We start from the raw sequence: 21,708 nt of genomic DNA, 5'->3' as shown, positions 1-21,708 counted from the left end.
CCGGGTACCACATTTGGTCTTACCGCATGTCCTGTGCATTTTGATTGACATCCTGCTGTCATGTAGGCTTCCTCGATTTTGGTACATTTCTTATTGATACAGACCTGAAAGACACAGTAATTCGCAGTTACATATTCACACTCCCTGACAGAAGTTATGTGGCTTATCCATGTTATGTAAATAAAAGCTTATAACCTAAATATAAATTCATCAATTGTTTGTATAAATTATTCTTTTGAAAGCTGAAACCCTCCGAAATGTGGTTTAGGTTAAGAAAATAAATTGGCATCAATGCAGAAATATTGATCAGTTAATGGACACAGACTGGTCAGATTTTGGAAAGACAAAAGTTTTGTGGCTTGGTCATATAATGCACCAAATCTTAGTTTATATCCTCACCTATGCTCAGTAAATAATCGGTTAATTAGTGTGTGTATGTATAAAAAGAACCCCAGCACCCCAGACCTTCACTTGAACTGCAACTTGAGCTCTGACAACATGCCAAAAATCCACCCTCCGACCAAAGCCTGGATCATCAAGAGGCTGAAGACCAGATCCACTGCAGAGGTGGCTAGCACCTTTATTGTGTCTCAGCATCAAGTACAAAGAATTAAAAAAAGATTTGAAGAGACTGGAGATGTGTTTGACAAGCCCAGGTCCGGCAAACCCCGAAAGACAACTGCTCAGGAGGAATGTTTGTTGGTTAGAAAATCCAAAGCAAGCCCCTCTTCCACTGCAGCAGAGCTCCAACAGGCCTGGTCACCTCAAGTCCCTGTGTCACTAGAACAGTTTGTAGGATTCTGTCTCGAAATGGCCACCATGGTCGAATCAGTGCACATAATCCAGCACTAAACAAAAGGCAAATAAAAAAACGTGAGGCATTTGCAAGGTCCCACAGCCTGCTAAACAGATGGCGGCTGGAACAGTGGCAGAAGGTGGATTTCTGTGAAGAATCTTCAGTAGAATTACAGCACAGCCGCCGCAAATACTGCAGTAGACCTACTGGAGCCCGTATGGATCCAAAATACACCCAGAAAAGTTAAATTTGGTGGTGGAAAGATCATGGTCTGCGGTTACATTCAGTAAGGGATTGTGCGAAACATTTGCAAGGTGGAAGGCAATATCAATAGCCCTAAATATCAAGAAGTATTAGCTACCTCTTATATTCCAAATCATAGAAGGGGTCAAATTCTGCAGTAGGATGGTGCTCCAGCTCATACATCCATCTCTACAACAAAGTTCCTCCTGGCAAAAAAATCAAGGTGCTCAAGGACTGGCCAGTAGGGTTGAGCGAAACGGGTCGTTCATTTTCAAAAGTCGCCGACTTTTGGCAAAGTCGGGTTTCATGAAACCCGATCCGACCCCTGTGCGGGGTCGGCCATGCGGTACGCGACTTTCGCGCCAAAGTCGCGTTTCAATGACGCGAAAAGCGCCATTTCTCAGCCAATGAAGGTAAACGCAGAGTGTGGGCAGCGTGATGACATAGGTCCTGGTCCCCACCATCTTAGAGAAGGGCATTGCAGTGATTGGCTTGCTGTCCGCGGCGTCACAGGGGCTATAAAGGGGCGTTCCCGCCGACCGCCATGTTACTGCTGCTGATCTGAGCTTAGGGAGAGGTTGCTGCCGCTTCGTCAGAAGCAGGGATAGCGTTAGACAGGGTCCATTAACCACCAAACCGCTTGTGCTGTAGCGATTTCCACAGCCCAACACCACCTTCGGTGTGCAGGGACAGTGGAAGCTACATTTTTTTTTTTCCTCAGCGCTGTAGCTCATTGGGCTGCCCTAGAAGGCTCCCTGATAGCTGCATTGCTGTGTGTACGCCGCTGTGCAAACCAACTGCTTTTTTCAAAGCACAAATCCTCTTGTTCCTTCCTTTCTGCACAGCTATCTTGTTTGTTTGTCCACACTTTTTATTTAATTTGTGCATCAGTCCACTCCTTATTGCTGCCTGACATACCTGGCTGAGATTATTGCAGGGAGATAGTAATTGAAGGACAGTTCCTTTTTTTTTTTTGTGGGAGATTAAGATTGGCATTTCTGCTAGAGTGCCATCCCTGTCTGTGTCATCTCTCACTCAGTGGGCCATAGAAAGCCTATTTATTTTTTTGCTTGATTTGGGTTCCAAAATCTACCTGAAAAAATCACAACATCAATCAGTGGGAGAAAAATATTGGCCTCAGGGCTTGTGTGCCACTCCTGACTCCTGTGTGTGCCATCTCTCACTCAGTGGGCCATAGAAAGCCTATTAATTTTTTTGCTTGATTTGGGTTCTAAATTCTACCTGAAAAAATCAATAAATCAATCAGTGGGAGATTAATATTGGCCTTTGGGCTTGTGTGCCAGTCCTAAGCGTGCCATCTCTCTCTCTCAGATAGTGGGCCATAGAAAGCCTATTTATTATTTTTTTTATTGTGTTTATAAATTTTCCCTGGTAAAAAAAAAAAAAAGTGGGAGATTAATATTGGCCTCTGGGCTTGTGTGCCAGTCCTGAGCGTGCCATCTCTCTCACAAATAGTGGGCCATAGAAAGCCTATTTATTTTTTTGGTTGATTTTGGTTCTAAATTCTACCTGAAAAAATCAATAAATCAATCAGTGGGAGATTAATATTGGCCTTTGGGCTTGTGTGCCAGTCCTAAGCGTGCCATTTCTCTCTCTCAGATAGTGGGCCATAGAAAGCCTATTTATTATTTTTTTTATTGGGTTTATAAATTTTCCCTGGAAAAAAAAAGAAAAAGTGGGAGATTAATATTGGCCTCTGGGCTTGTGTGCCAGTCCTGAGCGTGCCATCTCTCTCACAAATAGTGGGCCATAGAAAGCCTATTTATTTTTTTGGTTGATTTGGGTTCTAAATTCTACCTGAAAAAATCAATAAATCAATCAGTGGGAGATTAATATTGCCCTTTCTGCTTGTGTGCCAGTCTTGACTCCTGGGTGTGCCATCTCTCTCTCTCTCTCCAATTGTGGGCCATAGAAAGCCTATTTATTTTTTTGCTTGATTTGGGATCCAAAATCTACCTGAAAAAATCACTAAATCAATCAGTGGGAGATAAATATTGGCCTCTGGGCTTGTGTGCCACTCCTGACTCCTGTGTGCGTCCTCTCTCACTCAGTGGGCCATAGAAAGCCTATTTTTTTTTTATTTGTTTTCTAAATTCTCCCTGAAACAATCATTTCATTTTATTTGGTTTATAAATTCTTCCTTAAAAAATCATTTTTTTTTATTATTTTTTTTTTCTAAAGTCTCCCTTTTAAAAAAAAAAAAACAAATCAGTGGGAGATTAATATTTACATTTGCGCTTCAGTGACAGTCCTGCGTGTGTGGCATCTCTCTCATTTGTTGCCACCAACAACAGAGTGTGTAACATTGTGCCTGATTTTCGTTGTGGTCTCACCCACCTGTAAAGGGGTAGCTAAATCATACTGAAGTTATAGCTCACCGTGTAAGTTGTGTGACAGCAACAAATACCGTTAGTTTGGTAACGTTTTTAAAACAATGAGGAAGTCTGGTGGAAGAGGTCGTGGCCGGGGGCGTTAATTGTCAGCTGGTAATGAGGGTAGTGGTAGTGGTGGAGCATCAGGTGGTCGTGGGAAAAAAAATATTGCACCTAAGTCTGGAGCTGTGGAGCCAGGTTCGTCGTCTGGCTACACAAGGCCTCGAACGCTTCCTTTTCTGGGAGTAGGAAAACCGCTTTTAAAGCCGGAGCAGCAAGAGCAAGTTTTGGCTTATCTTGCTGACTCAGCCTCTAGCTCTTTTGCCTCCTCTCGTGAAACTGGTAAAAGTAAAAGCAGCGCGTCGTTAGTGGATGTTCACGGTCAGGGACAAGTCGCTTCCTTGTCCTCTTCAGCAAAAACAACAACAGAGAAGAATGCAGCAGGCGACACAACGGGTTACTCCATGGAGCTCTTTACACATACCGTCCCTGGCTTAGAAAGTGAAGCAGTTAACAGTCCATGCCCATTACAAGTTGAATCTGACATGGAGTGCACTGATGCACAGCCACAGCCAGACTACTATGCTGGTCCTTTGACTCAGACCACAACATTGCCCTCGCAGGGTGCTGATCAAGAATCAGACCCTGATGAGACTATGTTGCCCCATCACGAACGCTATACCACCGACCGACACGGTGACACAGACGAAGTTGCACACGAGCTACAAGAAGAGGTAATAGATGACCCAGTTCTTGACCCCGATTGGCAGCCATTGGGGGAACAGGGTGCAGGCGGCAGCAGTTCTGAAGCGGAGGAGGAGGGGCCGCAGCAGGCATCAACATCGCAACAGGTTCCATCTGCCGGGCCCGTATCTTGCCCAAAACGCGTGGCAAAGTCAAAACCTGTTGGAGGACAGCGTGGCCATCCGGTTAAAGCTCAGTCTGCAATGACTGAAAAGGTATCCGATGCTAGAAAGAGTGCAGTCTGGCATTTTTTTAAACAACATCCAATTGATCAGCGCAAAGTCATCTGTCAAAAATGTTCAACTACCTTAAGCAGAGGGCAGAATCTGAAAAGTCTCAATACAAGTTGCATGCATAGACATTTAACCACCATGCATTTGCAAGCTTGGACTAACTACCAATCGCCCCTTAAGGTTGTAGCACCCTCGGCCAATGAAGCTAGTCATCAACGCAACATCCCTTCCGGCAGTGTAGGGCCACCATTTTCTGCACCACCTGCAGTATCTGTGCAGGTTTCTTTGCCAGGCCAAAGCAGTCAGGGTCAGGGAATCACCAGTTTCGTAGTAGGAAACACTGCATCTAGGGCACCGGCGGCAACAATACCATCTCCCACCGTCTCTCAGTCTGCCATGTCCACCGGCACCCCCGCTAGTTCCACGATCTCCAGCTCTCCAGTCCAGCTCACCCTACATGAGACTATGGTTAGGAAAAGGAAGTACTTAGCCTCGCATCCGCGTACACAGGGTTTGAACGCCCACATAGCTAGACTAATCTCGTTAGAGATGATGCCCTACCGGTTAGTTGAAAGCGAAGCTTTCAAAGCCCTGATGGACTACGCTGTACCACGCTACGAGCTACCCAGTCGACACTTTTTTTCCAGAAAAGCCATCCCAGCCCTCCACCAGCATGTTAAAGAGCGCATCGTCCATGCACTCAGGCAATCTGTGAGCACAAAGGTGCACCTGACAACAGATGCATGGACCAGTAGGCATGGCCAGGGACGTTACGTGTCCATCACGGCACACTGGGTAAATGTGGTGGATGCAGGGTCCACAGGGGACAGCAAGTTTGGGACAGTTCTGCCTAGCCCACGGTCTAGGAAACAGTTGGCTGTAGCCGTTCGCACCCCCTCCTCCTCCTCCTCGTCCTCCTGCAGAAGCGAGACCTCGTCCACAGACCGCAGTCGCACAACCACTCCATCCGCAGCTGCCACTGTTGCACACCAGGTCTCCCATTATGGGGCAGCTACTGGCAAACGTCAGCAGGCTGTATTGGCTATGAAGTGTTTGGGCGACAACAGACACACCGCTGAAGTTCTGTCCGAGTTCTTGCAGAAAGAAACGCAGTCATGGCTGGGCACTGTAGATCTTGAGGAAGGCAAGGTAGTGAGTGATAACGGAAGGAATTTCATGGCTGCCATCTCCCTTTCCCAACTGAAACACATTCCTTGCCTGGCTCACACCTTAAACCTGGTGGTGCAGTGCTTCCTGAAAAGTTATCCGGGGTTATCCGACCTGCTCCTCAAAGTGCGTGGACTTTGCTCACATATCCGCCGTTCGCCCGTACACTCCAGCCGTATGCAGACCTATCAGCGTTCTTTGAACCTTCCCCAGCATCGCCTAATCATAGACGTTGCAACAAGGTGGAACTCAACACTGCACATGCTTCAGAGACTGTGTGAACAGAGGCGGGCTGTTATGTTTTTGTGGGAGGATACACATACACGGGCAGGCAGTAGGAAGGCAGACATGGAGTTGTCAGGTGTGCAGTGGTCAAAGATTCAAGACATGTGTCAAGTCCTTCAGTGTTTTGAGGAATGCACACGGCTGGTTAGTGCAGACAACGCCATAGTAAGCATGAGCATCCCCCTAATGCGTCTGCTGATGCAAAGTTTGACGCACATAAAGGATCAGGCGTCTGCAGCTGAGGAAGAGGAAAGCCTTGATGACAGTCAGCCATTGTCTGGCCAGGGCAGTGTACAGGACGAGGTAGCGGGCGAACAGGAGGAGGAGGACGAGGAGGATGATGGGGATGATTATATTTTTAATGAGGAAGCTTTTCCGGGGCCAGTGGAAATTGTTGGCGCGGCAAGGCCGGGTTCTGGTTTTTGGAGGGACACAAGTGACGTGGATTTGCCTGAAACTGCCCCTCAACCAAGCACAACCACAGATTTGAGAACTGGAACTTTGGGCCACATGGCGGATTATGCCTTACGTATCCTCAAAAGGGACACACGCATTACTAAAATGATGAACGATGACGATTACTGGTTGGCCTGCCTCCTTGATCCTCGCTATAAAGGCAAATTGCTAAATATAATGCCACATGAGAACTTGGAACTAATATTAGCAACCAAACAATCAACTCTTGTTGACCGTTTGCTTCTGGCATTCCCTGCACACAGCGCCCGTGATCGTTCTAACACGAGCTGCAGGGGCCAGCAGACCAGAGGTGTTAGAGGGGCAGAAATCAGAAGTGGCGTTGGCCAGAGGGGTTTTCTGACCAGGTTGTGGAGTGATTTTGCTATGACCGCAGACAGGACAGGTACTGCAGCATCAATTCAAAGTGACAGGAGACAACATTTGTCCAGTATGGTTACTAACTATTTTTCATCCCTTATCGACGTTCTCCCTCAACCGTCATTCCCATTTGATTACTGGGCATCAAAATTAGACACCTGGCCAGAATTGGCAGAATATGCATTGCAGGAGCTTGCTTGCCCGGCAGCTAGTGTCCTATCAGAAAGAGTATTCAGTGCTGCAGGTTCAATACGAACAGAAAAAAGGACTCGTATGGCTACCCAAAATGTAGATGATCTAACCTTCATTAAAATGAACCACAACTGGATTTCGAAATCTTTTGCCCCACCTTGCCCGGCTGACACCTAGCTTTCCTATTTAAAGGTCTTGCCTGTGGACTATTCTGAACGACTTTTCCAATCTCGTAATTTGCAGCACCTGATTGTCCAGCATCCGACATGTTAACACCTCCCTAAATGGCCAAAGTCCCCACACGGGGCCGTGGTATCGCCACTTGGCGCCAGCACCCGTGAGAGTACTGTTTGTCTGAGGAGGTGGGTGTGCCCGCTTTTGGTCGACGGCACTGCCACTAGGTCCCTCATAGTACAATAAAGTGTCTGGCGGTGGTGGTGCGCACCCAACGTCAGACACACCGTTGTAATATGAGGGGCCCTGGGCCTGTACCGCCGGCCACAAGACAGTCCCCCCCCCCAGCTCAAACAGTGCTCTACCACTTGCAAAATTTTCTCTCACAGCTCCACCAATGTTTAGTCTATGCGCTGACATCCTTCAATGCCTGGCACTGTCAATACCATAGTATTGACATTTTTCTTATGTTAGGCCTTCGAAGCCTGTCTGCGGGCACTCCTTCCACTAGGCCTCCACTGACCTGTCTACTGCTGCCCGTGTTCCCCTGGAACCAATTTTAAATTGCCTACAGCCCAATATTTGTTATGTTAGGCCTTCTAAGCCTGTCTGCCGCCCGTTCTTTCCACTACTACTACACTGACCAGGCCACTGCTGCCCGTTTTCCCTGGAACCAATTTTAAATTGCCTACAGCCAGCCCAATTTATTATGTTAGGCCTTCGAAGCCTGTCTGCGGTCCCTCCTTCCACTAGGCCTCCACTGACCTGTCTACTGCTGCCCGTGTTCTCCTGGAACCAATTTTAAATTGCCTACAGCCAGCCCAATTTATTATGTTAGGGCTTCGAAGCCTGTCTGCGGTCCCTCCTTCCACTAGGCCTCCACTGACCTGTCTACTGCTGCCCGTGTTCCCCTGGAACCAATTTTAAATTGCCTACAGCCCAATTTTTGTTATGTTAGGCCTTCGAAGCCTGTCTGCGGCCTGTTCTTTCCACTACTACTACACTGACCTGGCTACTGCCGCCCGTGTTCCCCTGGAACCAATTTAAAATTGCCGACAGCAAGCCCAATTTATTATGTTAGGGCTTCGAAGCCTGTCTGCGGTCCCTCCTTCCACTAGGCCTCCACTGACCTGTCTATTGCTGTCCGTGTTCCCCTGGAACCAATTGTAAATTGCCTACATCCCAATTTTTGTTATGTTAGGCCTTCGAAGCCTGTCTGCGGCCCGTTCTTTCCACTACTACTACACAGACCAGGCCACTGCTGCCCGTGTTCCCCTGGAACAAATTTTAAATTGCCTACAGCCAGCCCAATTTATTATGTTAGGCCTTCGAAGCCTGTCTGCGGTCCCTCCTTCCACTAGGCCTCCACTGACCTGTCTACTGCTGCCCGTGTACCCCTTGAACCAACATCAGAAAATATAAAAATAAGTATTTTGCTTATAAAAAAGAAAATACTGGAGAGATATCAAATGCAGACATTTTAACATTAAAAACAAACACATACAACAAAAATCTGGTACAGTACTAAAAATGGCCACCAGCTACAATAACTTTCTCCTGCAAGTAGTTAACTGAAAGTTTTTTTCAATTTAAAACACAGATATGGCATCCACCGAGTGTTGTCCTGTCGCGTCTTCTTTATATTATTGCCAAGAAGATGCAAAACAATGAAAATAATAAAATCATTATTTACCAAAAAAATAGAGTAAGTCAAAACCACATTGCAACTAAACATTCATTACAAATAAAGAAGCAGGGCGCGTCCGAGGGTGAGTATATACCTAATAAGAATATAATCACCCTCGGACGCGCCCTGCTTCTTTCCGACAGCCTTCCTTCCTAAGAATCAGCCCTTCCGTGGTGTAGAGAGAGGGTGTGTTACACTCCAAGGTGTTCCCCAGGTTGCCTTTCCTGAGCTTCGATCTTCATGCTCTCGTTTAGTAGTTGTCGGAAAGTAGGCTGCATTAGGCCTACAAATTGGGTATGGGGTGGAGAGAGATGGTGTGTTACACTCCAAGGTGTTCCCCAGGTTTCCTTGCCATTGCTTCGGTCTTCCGACTCTCGTTTAGTAGTTGTAGAAAACTACACTGCATTAGGCCTACAAAATGGGTATCGGGTGGAGAGAGATGGTGTGTTACACTCCAAGGTGTTCCCCAGGTTTCCTTGCCATTGCTTCGGTCTTCCGACTCTCGTTTAGTAGTTGTACAAAACTACACTGCATTAGGCCTACAAAATGGGTATCGGGTGGAGAGAGATGGTGTGTTACACTCCAAGGTGTTCCCCAGGTTTCCTTGCCATTGCTTCGGTCTTCCGACTCTCGTTTAGTAGTTGTAGAAAACTACACTGCATTAGGCCTACAAAATGGGTATCGGGTGGAGAGAGATGGTGTGTTACACTCCAAGGTGTTCCCCAGGTTTCCTTGCCATTGCTTCGGTCTTCAGACTCTCGTTTAGTAGTTGTAGAAAACTACACTGCATTAGGCCTACAAAATGGGTATCGGGTGGAGAGAGATGGTGTGTTACACTCCAAGGTGTTCCCCAGGTTTCCTTGCCATTGCTTCGGTCTTCCGACTCTCGTTCAGTAGTTGTAGAAAACTACACTGCATTAGGCCTACAAAATGGGTATCGGGTGAAGAGAGATGGTGTGTTCCACTCCAAGGTGTTCTCCAGGTTGCCTTTCCAGAGCTTCGATCTTAATGCTCTCGTTTAGTAGTTGTTGGAAACTACACTGCATTAGGCCTCCAAATTGGCTATGGGGTGGAGAGAGATGGTGTGTTACACTCCAAGGTGTTCTCCAGGTTTCCTCGCCATTGCTTCGATCTTCCGACTCTCGTTTAGTAGTTGTAGAAAACTACACTGCATTAGGCCTACAAAATGGGTATCGGGTGGAGAGAGATGGTGTGTTACACTCCAAGGTGTTCCCCAGGTTTCCTTGCCATTGCTTCGGTCTTCCGACTCTCGTTTAGTAGTTGTAGAAAACTACACTGCATTAGGCCTACAGAATGGGGTGGAGAGAGATGGTGTGTTCCACTCCAAGGTGTTCTCCAGGTTGCCTTTCCTGAGCTTCTATCTTCAGGCTCTCGTTAAATTGTGGTTAAATTGAACAACTGCATTTGGCGTACTAGTTGGTTTGGGGCCTACTAACAGTGTCTGCCGCTCCTTGCTGTTCTCCTGGTTTCCTGTCCTGAAATTCCGTTTTCAGGCGCTCGTTAAGTAGTTGTTAATGTTAGACTGCATTTGGCCTACTAGTTGGGTTGGGGCCTACTATCGGTGTCTGCCACTCCTTGCTGCTCTCCTCCACTGAACAAAGCTGTGCCACCTGTTTACTACGGTTGCCAATTTTGAGCTGCATTTCGACTACTTACTGATTTGGGCCTACTCTCTGTGTCAGCCTCTCATTCCAGTTGTCCTCCACTGCAATGCCCCCTGGTTATTCCTGTGTTACCAATTTTGAACTGCATTTAGCCAACTTTATTCTTTGGGCCTATATCTGTGTTTCCTCCTCATCCTGCCCATTGCCCAGCCAGTGATAGATGAGTCTGCTGGTACATTGACCCATAACGCAACATTCCCCGTGCACGCTACACAACAACATTGTGACCCTGCTGAAAGTCAGGTTGCTCTTCCCGCATACCATACCACCTTACACGGGGACAAAGAGGAAGGTGCAGATGAAAGTGCAGGTTCCTTCATCAGGTGGGGGGAGGCATACTAGTTGGCGACGTCACTGGCACAGGGCCTCTCATAGTACGCAAAAGTGTTGCTGCCGGTGGGAGGCGCCCCCGCCGTGCAAACACACCGCTGTACTTTGAGGGGCCCTGTGCCAGTGCCAATGCCAACGAGTGGGCCCCCCCTGCTTGCTCAGGTTCACAGCACTTGCAAAGTTGAAATACTTACCTCTCCCTGCTCCACTGCCGTGACGTGGTCCAGATTTCCTGGGCCCACTAATTACTTGAACCAGCCCTACCCACCACAACTTTAGCCAAATGACCCCCAATTTCAAATGCCTTCCAATTATTATAAGGTAAATTACGCTTGACAAGCTTCATTAAGAAGAATGGATGGTTTTGACATTAAAATGGGCACTCTAGGTGTTTTCCTGGCCCCCACTCACTGCCGACGATGCTGCCCCATTGACTTGCATTGGGTTTCGTGTTTCGGTCGATCCCGACTTTACGTCATAATCGGCCGATTTCACTCGACCCGACTTTTGAGATAGTCGGGTTTCGCGAAACCCGGCTCGACTCTAAAAAGGTCAAGGTCGCTCAACTCTACTGGCCAGCCCAATCACCAGACATGAACATCATTGAGCATGTTTGGAGTAGGATGAAAGAGGAAGCTTGGAAGACAAAACCAAAGAATCTAGATGAAATCTGGAAGGCATGTTAGACTGCATTCTTTAGATTATATTGTATGAATCATTGTTGAACCGCATGGATGCAGTCCTTCAAGCTCATGGAAGTCACACAAAATATTAAATATGACTCTAATAGCACCAAAACTTCATTCACCAATGATATGCAACATATATTTGTATTTTAAGTTAATTATTTGTTTGAATATCACATCACTTTCTGTGGGCGACAAAACTTTTGTCTTGCCAAAATCTGACCATTCTGTGTCCATTAACTGATCACTATTTCTGCATTGATGCCAATTTATTTTCTTAACCTAAACCACATTTCGGAGGGTTTCAGTTTTCAAAAAAATAATTTATACACGCAATGGATGAATTTAACGTCAGGTTATATAAGTTTTTATTTACATAACATGGGTAAGCGACATAACTTCTGTCAGGAAGTGTATATTAAATGATGACAAAGCCGTCTTTCAGATAGTTTCTGTGTTAACCCTTTTGCTGACTTTTTTCCACATTTTGCGCCTGTCTATGTCTTCATATATTTTATACAATTATCAAAATGGAAAGACCAAAAATCTGGTTTTATAATGAAAATTCTGAAAGGTTACAATTTATAAATAATAATAATACTAATAATAATAATAATAATAATAATAATAATAACAATAATAATACTCAGATAGGAAGTGAGATACACTACACCTCCTTAAAATAAAAGTTTGGCATGTGCAGAGTCCAAACATACCACTTAGGTCTATGTCTTCATATATTTTATACAATTATCAGAAATGGAAAGACCAAAAATCTGGTTTTATAATGAAAATTCTGAAAGGTTACAATTTATAAATAATAATAATAACAATAATAATAAAATATAGGGATTATACCTTGAAAACTAAGTGAACAACTATGCTCTATATAATTCCTGAAAGCAGACAACCTGATGATTGCAGCTGTGTTGACATGCTGTTGACAGCCATTTTCCACATTCATGTCATTATGCGACAAACAGAAATTATATAATAAAAATAATATATAAAAATGAAAATAATAAATGAATCCATACATTTGTGCCTAAAACGCACATACAAGTAGTGATTTACACACAAAAACTATTTAAAAATATGAGCTCAATGTCAGCAAAGTTCATATATGCCTCAATTATCTACACTATTTCAGATGTTGGGATGAAGTCCCATTTTTCTAATCTGACATGTGTCACTTTATATAGCAATAACTTTGGTTTACGTATCCCAGTAGTTTTGAGCCTGTATTTTTGTGACACTTTGTACTTTACGTTGATAATACAATTAGTTCAATAGGTCTTACATCTAATATAAAACAAACATGACGTTTACAACAAAATTAGATATATTTGCAGTATATAAACTTTTAATGTGTCTGCCCTTAACACAGATAGTTGTTAATAGCATTGGGGATGTTCTAGGGCAGTCCCAATGGGTGGTAAAAACAACATCTGAATATGCGATCCTCCAGCAGACAGTGGCTTAGCAGGACTTTACACAGCAAGTTGGGGTCAGCAGAAGTTATATAGTAAATCTTGAGAAATGTCCACCCAGGAGGCCCGATTGCCTTTGTAATGAACAGTAACCCAAAAAGGGCAGAGGTTTATACTTGGCATTGTAGACTTCCACAACAGACAACCTGATCAACTTGGAGATGGTCATTTTAGGGTGTCAGTCCTTGCTTTGCTCATCAGGGATCAAAGAGAGAATCTAAACTCCAGAATACTTCTCTAATGGTAAGGTAGGTTCTTATGGCTTTGACCAGATAAAGATGATGTGTAGAAGGCTCCGCTGGATCGATGGGAGTTGTATTAAAACCCCTTAATGACCACCGATACGTCTTTTAACTGACCTGAGATATAAGAGAATAGCCTCCCCATACAAGGTGACAATCCAACAGCTGTCGGCTGTACATTATAGCTGACAACTTGCTGTATAAGCCACGATCTGTGTTGGCACTGTCCATATCTGTATAACCCCTTAAATGCAGCTGTCAATAGTGACTACATCATATAAATGTTTAACAGAGTGTGGGGGCTTCCTCTTTATCCCAGTTGGTGCTCTCAGATCATGATTGTGTGGTCCTGATGTTTGTCATGGCAATTCACGACCAAATAGCGGCCTTACAGTCTGACGGCTGTAGTAATCTGTTCAGAAGTTAGAGGCATTTAGGTGGTAAAAATACACATTTTCATTTCTGTCATGCCACTTTGCATTAATTCCTGAAAATCACCTGAAGGGTTAATAAACTACCCGACAGCAGTTTTCAATATGTCTGGGGGTGCTGTTTTTAAAATGGTATTACTTTGGGGTTTTTTCCAATAAATAGGACCCCTAAAGGCACTTCAAACATGGATAAGTCCCTAAAAAAATAAATTTCCGTGAAAAAATGAAACATTACTGCTATATTTTTAAACCTCCTAAAATGCTAACAAAATAATATAACATTTTACAAATGATGCTGATGTAAAGCAGACATGAGGGAAATGTTATTTATTAATGTTTTGCTGTGGTATGAGTATCTATCTGGATTAAAGGGATAATCATTCAAAGTTTGAAAATTGCTAATTTTTAAAATTTTTTCTCAAATTTCTGATATTTTCTATAAATAAACACAAAACATATCGACCTAAATTTAACATTATCATAAAGTATAATGTGTCACGAAAAAACACTGGGACTTGATGAAGTGTTCAAGAGTTATTACCACATAAAGTGACACTGGTCAGATTTCAAAAATTTGGCTCTGTCACTAAGGGGTTAAAGGAAGGAAGAAGGCTGAGAAGGAAGGCCAAAAACATATTTCTAAGAAATTATGACATAGGACTCAAGACCTCTGTCCCAATGGAGAAAAATATATCAACCAAAAAGAAAAACAACCCTTAAAAAATTCTTTATTATTTATCATAAAATAGTAATGTATAAATAGTAACTACCAACACCATAACCAAGGTCAAGGGCGGGGTGTTAGTACAGCCAAAATACAACATGAACTCTTTTCTGGGAGATGCAGTCGTAGCTGTATCCCTGATTAATTCCTAATAGAACTGTACCTTCCTGGCAGTGGAGATTGGCACCCTATAATCGACATGGCGCCCCCACTTAACGTCGGCTGTCCCTTCTGGCCCTAGTCGGACCCTAACAACTACCCACACCCAAAACCCCAACAACATGCACACAACCACAACCTTGGTCAAGCTAGATGAGTGAAAGAATAAAGAAAAAATAATAATAAAGGCACCAGATATGATATTGCACTAAAGAATCTATTGCACTTCTGTCCACTTTGAGGACCAGGGATATAGCCTTAGTTACTCCTATGAGTTATCGTGATATATGAATATATATTCATCTGAATTCCGTAGAACACAGAGAAGAGCAAAACGAAAGGGCCTCCAAGGTAATACTATTTGAAAACCAGAATATAATGCATAAAGTGCTCTTGTGCGCAGTAAGCTATTGAGATTCTGCTGCCATAGTTGGCTGCATAGTTAAATCACCACGACCAGGTCATAGATTCATAGCACACATAAACAGAAACTTCACAGTTGGATAGTTTCACTGGTCTCTTATGGCCACAGCATTGCACATCGTTATATTTAACAGATTTCTGCCAGAGAGAACCAGATACATGCTACTGAAACCATAATAAGTTACTTATCTGAATATTGTGACATAGTATGTCCCATGTCTCCATCCCTACGCGTTTCGCCCTCTCCCAGTACAGGGGCTCATCAGGGGACCATTTGGGAGCAAGCCACAATGGCTTGCTCCCAAATGGTCCCCTGATGAGCCCCTGTATGTATGCTATGAATCTATGACCTGGTCGTGGATTTCAAGATAAGATCTGGAAGACCAAGCAAAATGTCAGTGAGAGTTGCTTGCAGGATTGCTAGCTACTAATGGCCATATGTCTGTCTTGATCACAGCTACACCAATGATCCAGGTTTAATTTTGAAGCTGAGATCCAATTCTGTATCAGCTTAGGATCATTAGTGTTGCTGCTATGGAGGATGAGATATACAGTAGTCAGTTAAAATGCCACCTGAACTTCAGCTGGACTCACTGAAGGAGACATTGGGCTGCAGGAACTGGAGGGAGATGTTCAGATGTTTAATCCTCCTCATGTCCTTGTGTAAGATTAGGTGTTGTTCACTATGGTGTTTTTCAATTAAATGCTTTATTGCCTGAGAAATTTGCTTATTATTTTCATGGTTGTGTATATCGGAGACATGCTCCCTAATGTGAACCAATAGTTGGGGAGTGGTACAGCCGACGTATTTTAACCCCTTAGTGACAGAGCCAATTTGGTACTTAATGACCGAGCCAATTTTTACAATTCTGACCACTGTCACTTTATGAGGTTATAACTCTGGAACGCTTCAACGGATCCCGCTGATTCTGAGAGTGTTTTTTCGTGACATATTGTACTTCATGTTAGTGGTAACATTTCTTCGATATTACTTGCGATTATTTATGAAAAAAACGGAAATATGGTGAAAATTTTTAAAATTTTGCAATTTTCAAACTTTGTATTTTTATGCCCTTAAATCAGAGAGATATGTCACAAAAAATAGTTAATAAATAACATTTCCCACATGTCTACTTTACATCAGCACAATTTTGGAAACAAAATTTTTTTTGTTAGGGAGTAGTGTTGAGCATTCCGATACCGCAAGTATCGGGTATCGGCCGATATTTGCGGTATCGGAATTCCGATACCGAATTCCGATACTTCCCGCGTATCGGATACCAGAATCGGAAGTTCCCAGAATTCAAACTGAACGCAGCAGCCAATGAGGAATGATTGGAAGTGTGGGCACATCCTGTTTAGCATGGTGGGCATGTAAGTACTGGCAAGGCTGGGATTGGCTGCTGAAATGATGTCACTCTGCACTATAAAAAACGCTGCCACCATTTTGCGCTCACTCTGCTGTGATTTCAGTTAGGGACAGGACGCTGTGTTCTAACTGAGGGCCAGTCGAGCTAGCTAATTGCTTTATTTTCCTTTCCAAAGGCTAATTTAGCAAAACGCTGTGTGTTCTTCACTGTTCACCTTGCTCTTGCCTTGCAGCGCTGTTTTAACAGCGTTCTGCAAGGTCTCTGTGTGTGTGTGTGTGTGCAGCTCACTCTGTAGTCTGTGTGCAGCCATATACCCGGTTGTATTCAGCTCAGGGGGGGTTCACACTGCCTCACACAGTTGTCCTTTTTTGCTCTTAGTGCAGCCTGCTGCACATTTTTTCTCAAATTTCCTATTAGTGTTTTTCCACCAGTCTCCAGCTCTATTGTGGAAAAACACTACATAGGATAACCTAGAGGGGGTTTTTTGGGCCTTGCAGCGCCGTTTACGGCTGTCTGCACGGTCTCCGTGTGAGCCCAGCTCGCCCTGTAGTCTGTGTGCAGCCATAGCCGGTTGGATTCAGCTCAGGGTTCGTTACTGGCTCATACCTTGAGAAAAATTTTCCTTTTTTTCAAATAGTGCAGCCTGTTTAAAATTTGAAAAAAAAAATTCCTATTAGTGTCTTTCCACTCGTATCCAGCTAAATAGTGGAAAAACACTATATAGGATAACCTAGAGGAGGGTTTTTTGGCCTTGCAGCGCCGTTTACGGCTGTCTGCACGGTCTCTGTGTGAGCGCAGCTCGCCCTGTAGTCTGTGTGCAGCCATAGCCGGTTGGATTCAGCTCAGGGTGCGTTACTGCCTCATACCTTGAAAAACAATTTCCTTTTTTTCAAATAGTGCAGCCAGTTTAAAATTTGAAAAAAAAAATTCCTATTAGTGTCTCTCCACTTGTATCCAGCTAAATAGTGGAAAAACACTATATAGGATAACCGAGAGGAGGGTTTTTGGGCCTTGCAGCGCCGTTTACGGCTGTCTGCACGGTCTCCGTGTGATTTAAACTTGCTCTGTAGCCCGATCTGCACCAACAAAAAAGTTAAGTTCACCAAACACAACTTAACACTTGTGTAGGCCACATTTGAAAAATAATAAAGTTTAGTCCACAATTTACAACATTAGTGTTTCTTACACCTGTTAGGAGGAGCATTACAGGAATAAGCACACTAAGGCCTTAGTACTTTTCTGCTTATCTTTATCTGTCAACCAAGATGAAGAGGGCAGGGAGTAAGGCACGTGGGCGTGGGCGCGGAGCAGGGAGAGGAGCAGGGAGAGGACGTGGTGATTCTGTGCCTGCTGCGGGCGCCGGTGACTCGTCGTCACTCAGTTTCAGCAGGGAACAGTCCTTCATGCGCAGCTTTGTCGGAGAGCGCCGTGCACCGCTGCTGCGTGAAGACCAAATTGAAGCCGTTGTCGGGTGGATGGCAGCTAACGCCTCGGCATCGACTTCAGTTAGTGCCACATCCTCTCAGGCACAGAGCACTGGAGAGCAGCCATCTGTCTCTTCACCACCTGCCAAATTGGCCAGGCAGTCAGAGAGCCCAGGACAGGAGCCGTCTCTACTTCTGTTCTCTGAATCTCTTGGCTTGGAAACAGGGGGCCAGCCAAGCAGCATTGGAGAAATGGAAGAAGAGGCAGTGTGCAGTGATGCCCAACACCTTTTTCTCTCTGACTCTGAAGAGGCAGGTGGGCCAGTGCCTCCGGTGACCACAGCGCAGTACGCATCTGATGATGAAACTCAGGTGCCGCTTTCTCGTGCGTACTGTGCTGCTGAGACTACCCAGGAGGAGCAGTTGGTGGCAGAGGGTAGTGGAGATGATGAGGTCCTTGACCCATCGTGGCGTGAGGAACAGGAAGGTGGTGGGAGCAGCTCAGAGGAAGAGCTTCCTCTTACGGGCCAAAGAGGGAGAGGGAGGGGGAAGACTGCGGAGCCTGTAGCCTCCACTTTGGCACCCGTTAGGAGCCTGTCTCTTTCCAAAGCCAAAAAGGGCGCTCCCAAGACTTGCAGTGCCTGGTCCTTTTTTGACACAGTTGCAGATGACATTTGTTTTGTCAAATGCAAGCTGTGTCATCATAAAGTAAAAAGAGGGAAAAATGTCAGCAACCTTAATACCACAAATATGTGGAAACATGTGCGGACCAGGCACGCGGTGGAGTTACAGAAACACACTGAAGATGTAGGCCAACCAACAGCGGCAGCTACCACCTCTTCAGCTCGTGTTGCCTCTTCCTCCAGCTCACGCACAGCTGGTTTGGCTTCCTCCCAGAGACCTTGTGTAATTCCACCCACAGCACCACCTTCCCAGTCATCCTCACACTCCCAGTCTACTCTACAGCCATCGGTAGTACAGGCATGGGAGAAAAGGCGGGCATTCTCGGCCAACCACCCCCGAGCACAGGCTCTGAATGCAGGCATTGCCAAACTGTTGTCCCTGGAAATGCTCTCGTTCAGGCTGGTGGAGACTGACAGCTTCCGTGACTTGATGGCATTGGCAGTCCCACAGTACAAGGTGCCCAGCCGCTTTTACTTCAGCAGGCAGGCTGTCCCTGCCCTGCACAGGCATGTTGAGGCAAACATAAAACATGCGCTACTGAACGCCGTCAGTAGCAAGGTCCACCTCACCACCGATGCGTGGACCAGTCAGCATGGACAGGGGCGATATGTTTCCCTCACTGCCCATTGGGTTAATGTTGTTGAGCCAGGTACAGATCGTGCGAGTGGCGCAGGACGTGTCCTGCCCACTCCAAGGATTGCAGGAATCCAGTCTGTACGCATCGACTCCTCCTCTTACACCAGTTCCTCTGATTCCTCTCTGCAGGATCCGTCACAGTCCACCTCCACATGGACCCGTGAACGTTTACCTATGACCGACATGAGCACAGCCGTGGCCAAACGTCAGCAGGCCGTCTTGAAACTAGTTTCATTGGGGCATCGAAGCCACACAGCGCAGGAGCTCTGGAATGCCATCAAGCAGGAGAGCGATGTGTGGTTACTGCCAGCGAATCTCCAGCCAGGCATGGTAGTGTGTGACAATGGCCGAAATCTGGTGGCAGCTTTGGCCCTTGGCAACCTCACTCACATCCCATGTCTGGCACATGTGCTCAATTTGGTTGTGCAGAGTTTTCTGAGGGACTATCCGGATCTTGATGCCCTGCTGCACAAGGTCCGCCTAGAGTGTGCTCACTTGCGGCGTTCCAGCTTGGCCAGATCCCGCATTGCTGCTCTGCAGCGCCGATTCCGCCTTCCGGAACACCGCATCATATGTGACCTACCTACCCGGTGGAATTCCACGTTACATATGCTGGAGCGGTTGTGTGAGCAGCAGCAAGCAGTTATGGAGTACCAGCTGCATCAGGCGCAAAGAAGTCGCAGTCAGCGCCGATCAGACTTCACAACCACAGAGTGGGCCACTATGAAGGACGTCTGCCAGGTTTTGCGTCCTTTTGATTATTCCACGCGGATGGCAAGTGCAGATGATGCACTAGTCAGCATGACTGTCCCCCTTATCTGCCTGCTTCAGCAAACTTTGCAAGGGTTAAGGGATGATGTGGTGGAAGAGGTGGAGGATGAGGAGTCACCTTTTCCATCAGCTTCTGGAGAGTCAGCGCCACGTGGTTCCTCACAAAGGGGTACGCAGGGGCCAATTTGTGAGGAGGATGAGGAGGAGTCAATGGAGGAGGAAGAGCTCCGTCCAGAGGAGGGAGCGACACAATTGTCCAGTGGTCAGTGTGTACAGCGAGGGTGGGGTGATGACGAGCGGGCAGAGATCATGTCTCAAGCAGGGGACAGCGTTTCTGGGCCAGTTGGCACTCTGCAGCACATGGTGGATTTCATGCTGCAGTGCCTGAGAAACGACCGCCGCATCGACCACATTCTCAACATGCCTGATTATTGGGTGTTCACCCTCCTCGATCCTCGCTACCGTGACAACGTCCAAAACCTCATCCCTGCGTTGACCCGGGAGCGTAAATTGCGGGAGTACCACGACACACCGGTGAATTCCATCATCTTCTCCTGTCCAACTGAGAGGAGTGCTGCTAGTGCTTTACAAAGCAGCTCAGTGCGTCGAGGCAGTGGGGGAGGCTCTGCCCAAAGAGGGAGCAGAAGCAGTGCCTCTGCCCAAGGCAAGCCCAGTATGGCACAACTCTGGCACACTTTTGTGTGCCCGCCCCAAATGTCTACACCATCACCGGCGGCTCCAGTCAGCAGGAGGCAACGGTTCCGTCAGATGGTGACAGACTACATGGCTTGCCCTCTTACTGTACTCCCAGACGGCTCTTCCCCGTTCAAGTTTTGGGTCTTTAAGCTGGATACATGGCCAGAGCTAAGCCAGTATGCATTGGAGGTGCTGGCTTGCCCTGCGGCTAGTGTCTTATCGGAACGTGTCTTTAGTGCCGCAGGTGGTGTACTAACAGACCGTCGCATGCGACTATCCTCCGATAACGTTGACCGGCTTACTTTCCTGAAAATGAACCAGGCCTGGATCTCGCAGGAATTTGCCACTCCTCTGCCTGATTAAGTAATTGGGTGTCATCCAGGTCTCCTGCTGTGTTCATCTTTCTACCACCTGAACTGCTATTCCTGGGCTCCAACACCGCCAGTTGCGGCTCAGAAGTGCAGGCTGCACAGTAAAAACATACGACCCAGTGTTATTGGGTTTCAGTAACGTCAGCTGATCCCCAGCTGTGTAGCCGGCAATGTGTCCTGCGACCGCCACGCTGGCACAACAACCTAAATGTAAGGGAACCTGTCCCCCCCCCCCCCCGTCGTTTGTTACTGAAAGAGCCATCTTGTGCAGCAGTAATGCTGCACAAGGAAAAGGTAGCTCTTTTTTTTTAGCTCCTTGCACACGCAGAACTTAACACTTATAAAATGTGTTCACTGATACCGTTATACTGTCCCGGAACTGGGACTTTCCTTCGTAATGTGACGCAGCACAGCCGTCATTCCTACCCCCTTGGTGCCATGCGCTGCCTCCTCAGCGTTGTTTTAAGCTGTCACGGAGCCTGCGCTGTTCTGTTATCCCTTGGGCATGCCCTATTTGCGCTGCCTGTCTTCTGACATAATTTGGTGTCAGGCTGGCTGCGCCTGTGCGGCCGCGCTGCCCGAGATCCCGCCTCGCAGTCTCTTCTGATTGAGTCACACTGCGGGCCTGGGATCCATGGGCATGCGCAGTGCATATCTTCCCCTCGGGCTCTCGCTCATTTCCCTCCGCCTTCTTTAGACTGTGCGCCGTCAGCTGATCCCTAGCATGCCACGGCCGTGACACCGCACAGTCTGAAGAAGAGGGAAGGAGGGGAGTGAGAGTCGAGGTTATGCACTGTGCATGGCCATGGTTCCAAGGCCCGCAGTGGGATTATGTTAG

The 21,708-nt window shown here is 46.2% G+C and overlaps 1 protein-coding gene across 3 annotated transcripts in view; it reads right to left on the bottom strand.

Moving 5' to 3' along the window:
* The window catches only part of LOC138676941 (disintegrin and metalloproteinase domain-containing protein 28-like), a 196,111-nt gene that overhangs the window by 26,112 nt on the left and 148,291 nt on the right, over window positions 1–21,708 (bottom strand). For all 3 annotated transcript variants that reach the window (XM_069766654.1, XM_069766655.1, XM_069766656.1), the window contains one exon: window positions 24–104. In XM_069766654.1, coding sequence (XP_069622755.1) covers window positions 24–104 — 81 coding nt within the window. The remainder of the gene's footprint in view (window positions 1–23; window positions 105–21,708) is intronic.

Source organism: Ranitomeya imitator, chromosome 4 (assembly GCF_032444005.1).
Source record: "Ranitomeya imitator isolate aRanImi1 chromosome 4, aRanImi1.pri, whole genome shotgun sequence".
Classification (NCBI taxonomy): domain Eukaryota; kingdom Metazoa; phylum Chordata; class Amphibia; order Anura; family Dendrobatidae; genus Ranitomeya; species Ranitomeya imitator.
The sequence above is the reverse complement of the archived record's forward strand: the minus strand, read 5'-3'. Positions and strand labels throughout refer to the sequence as shown.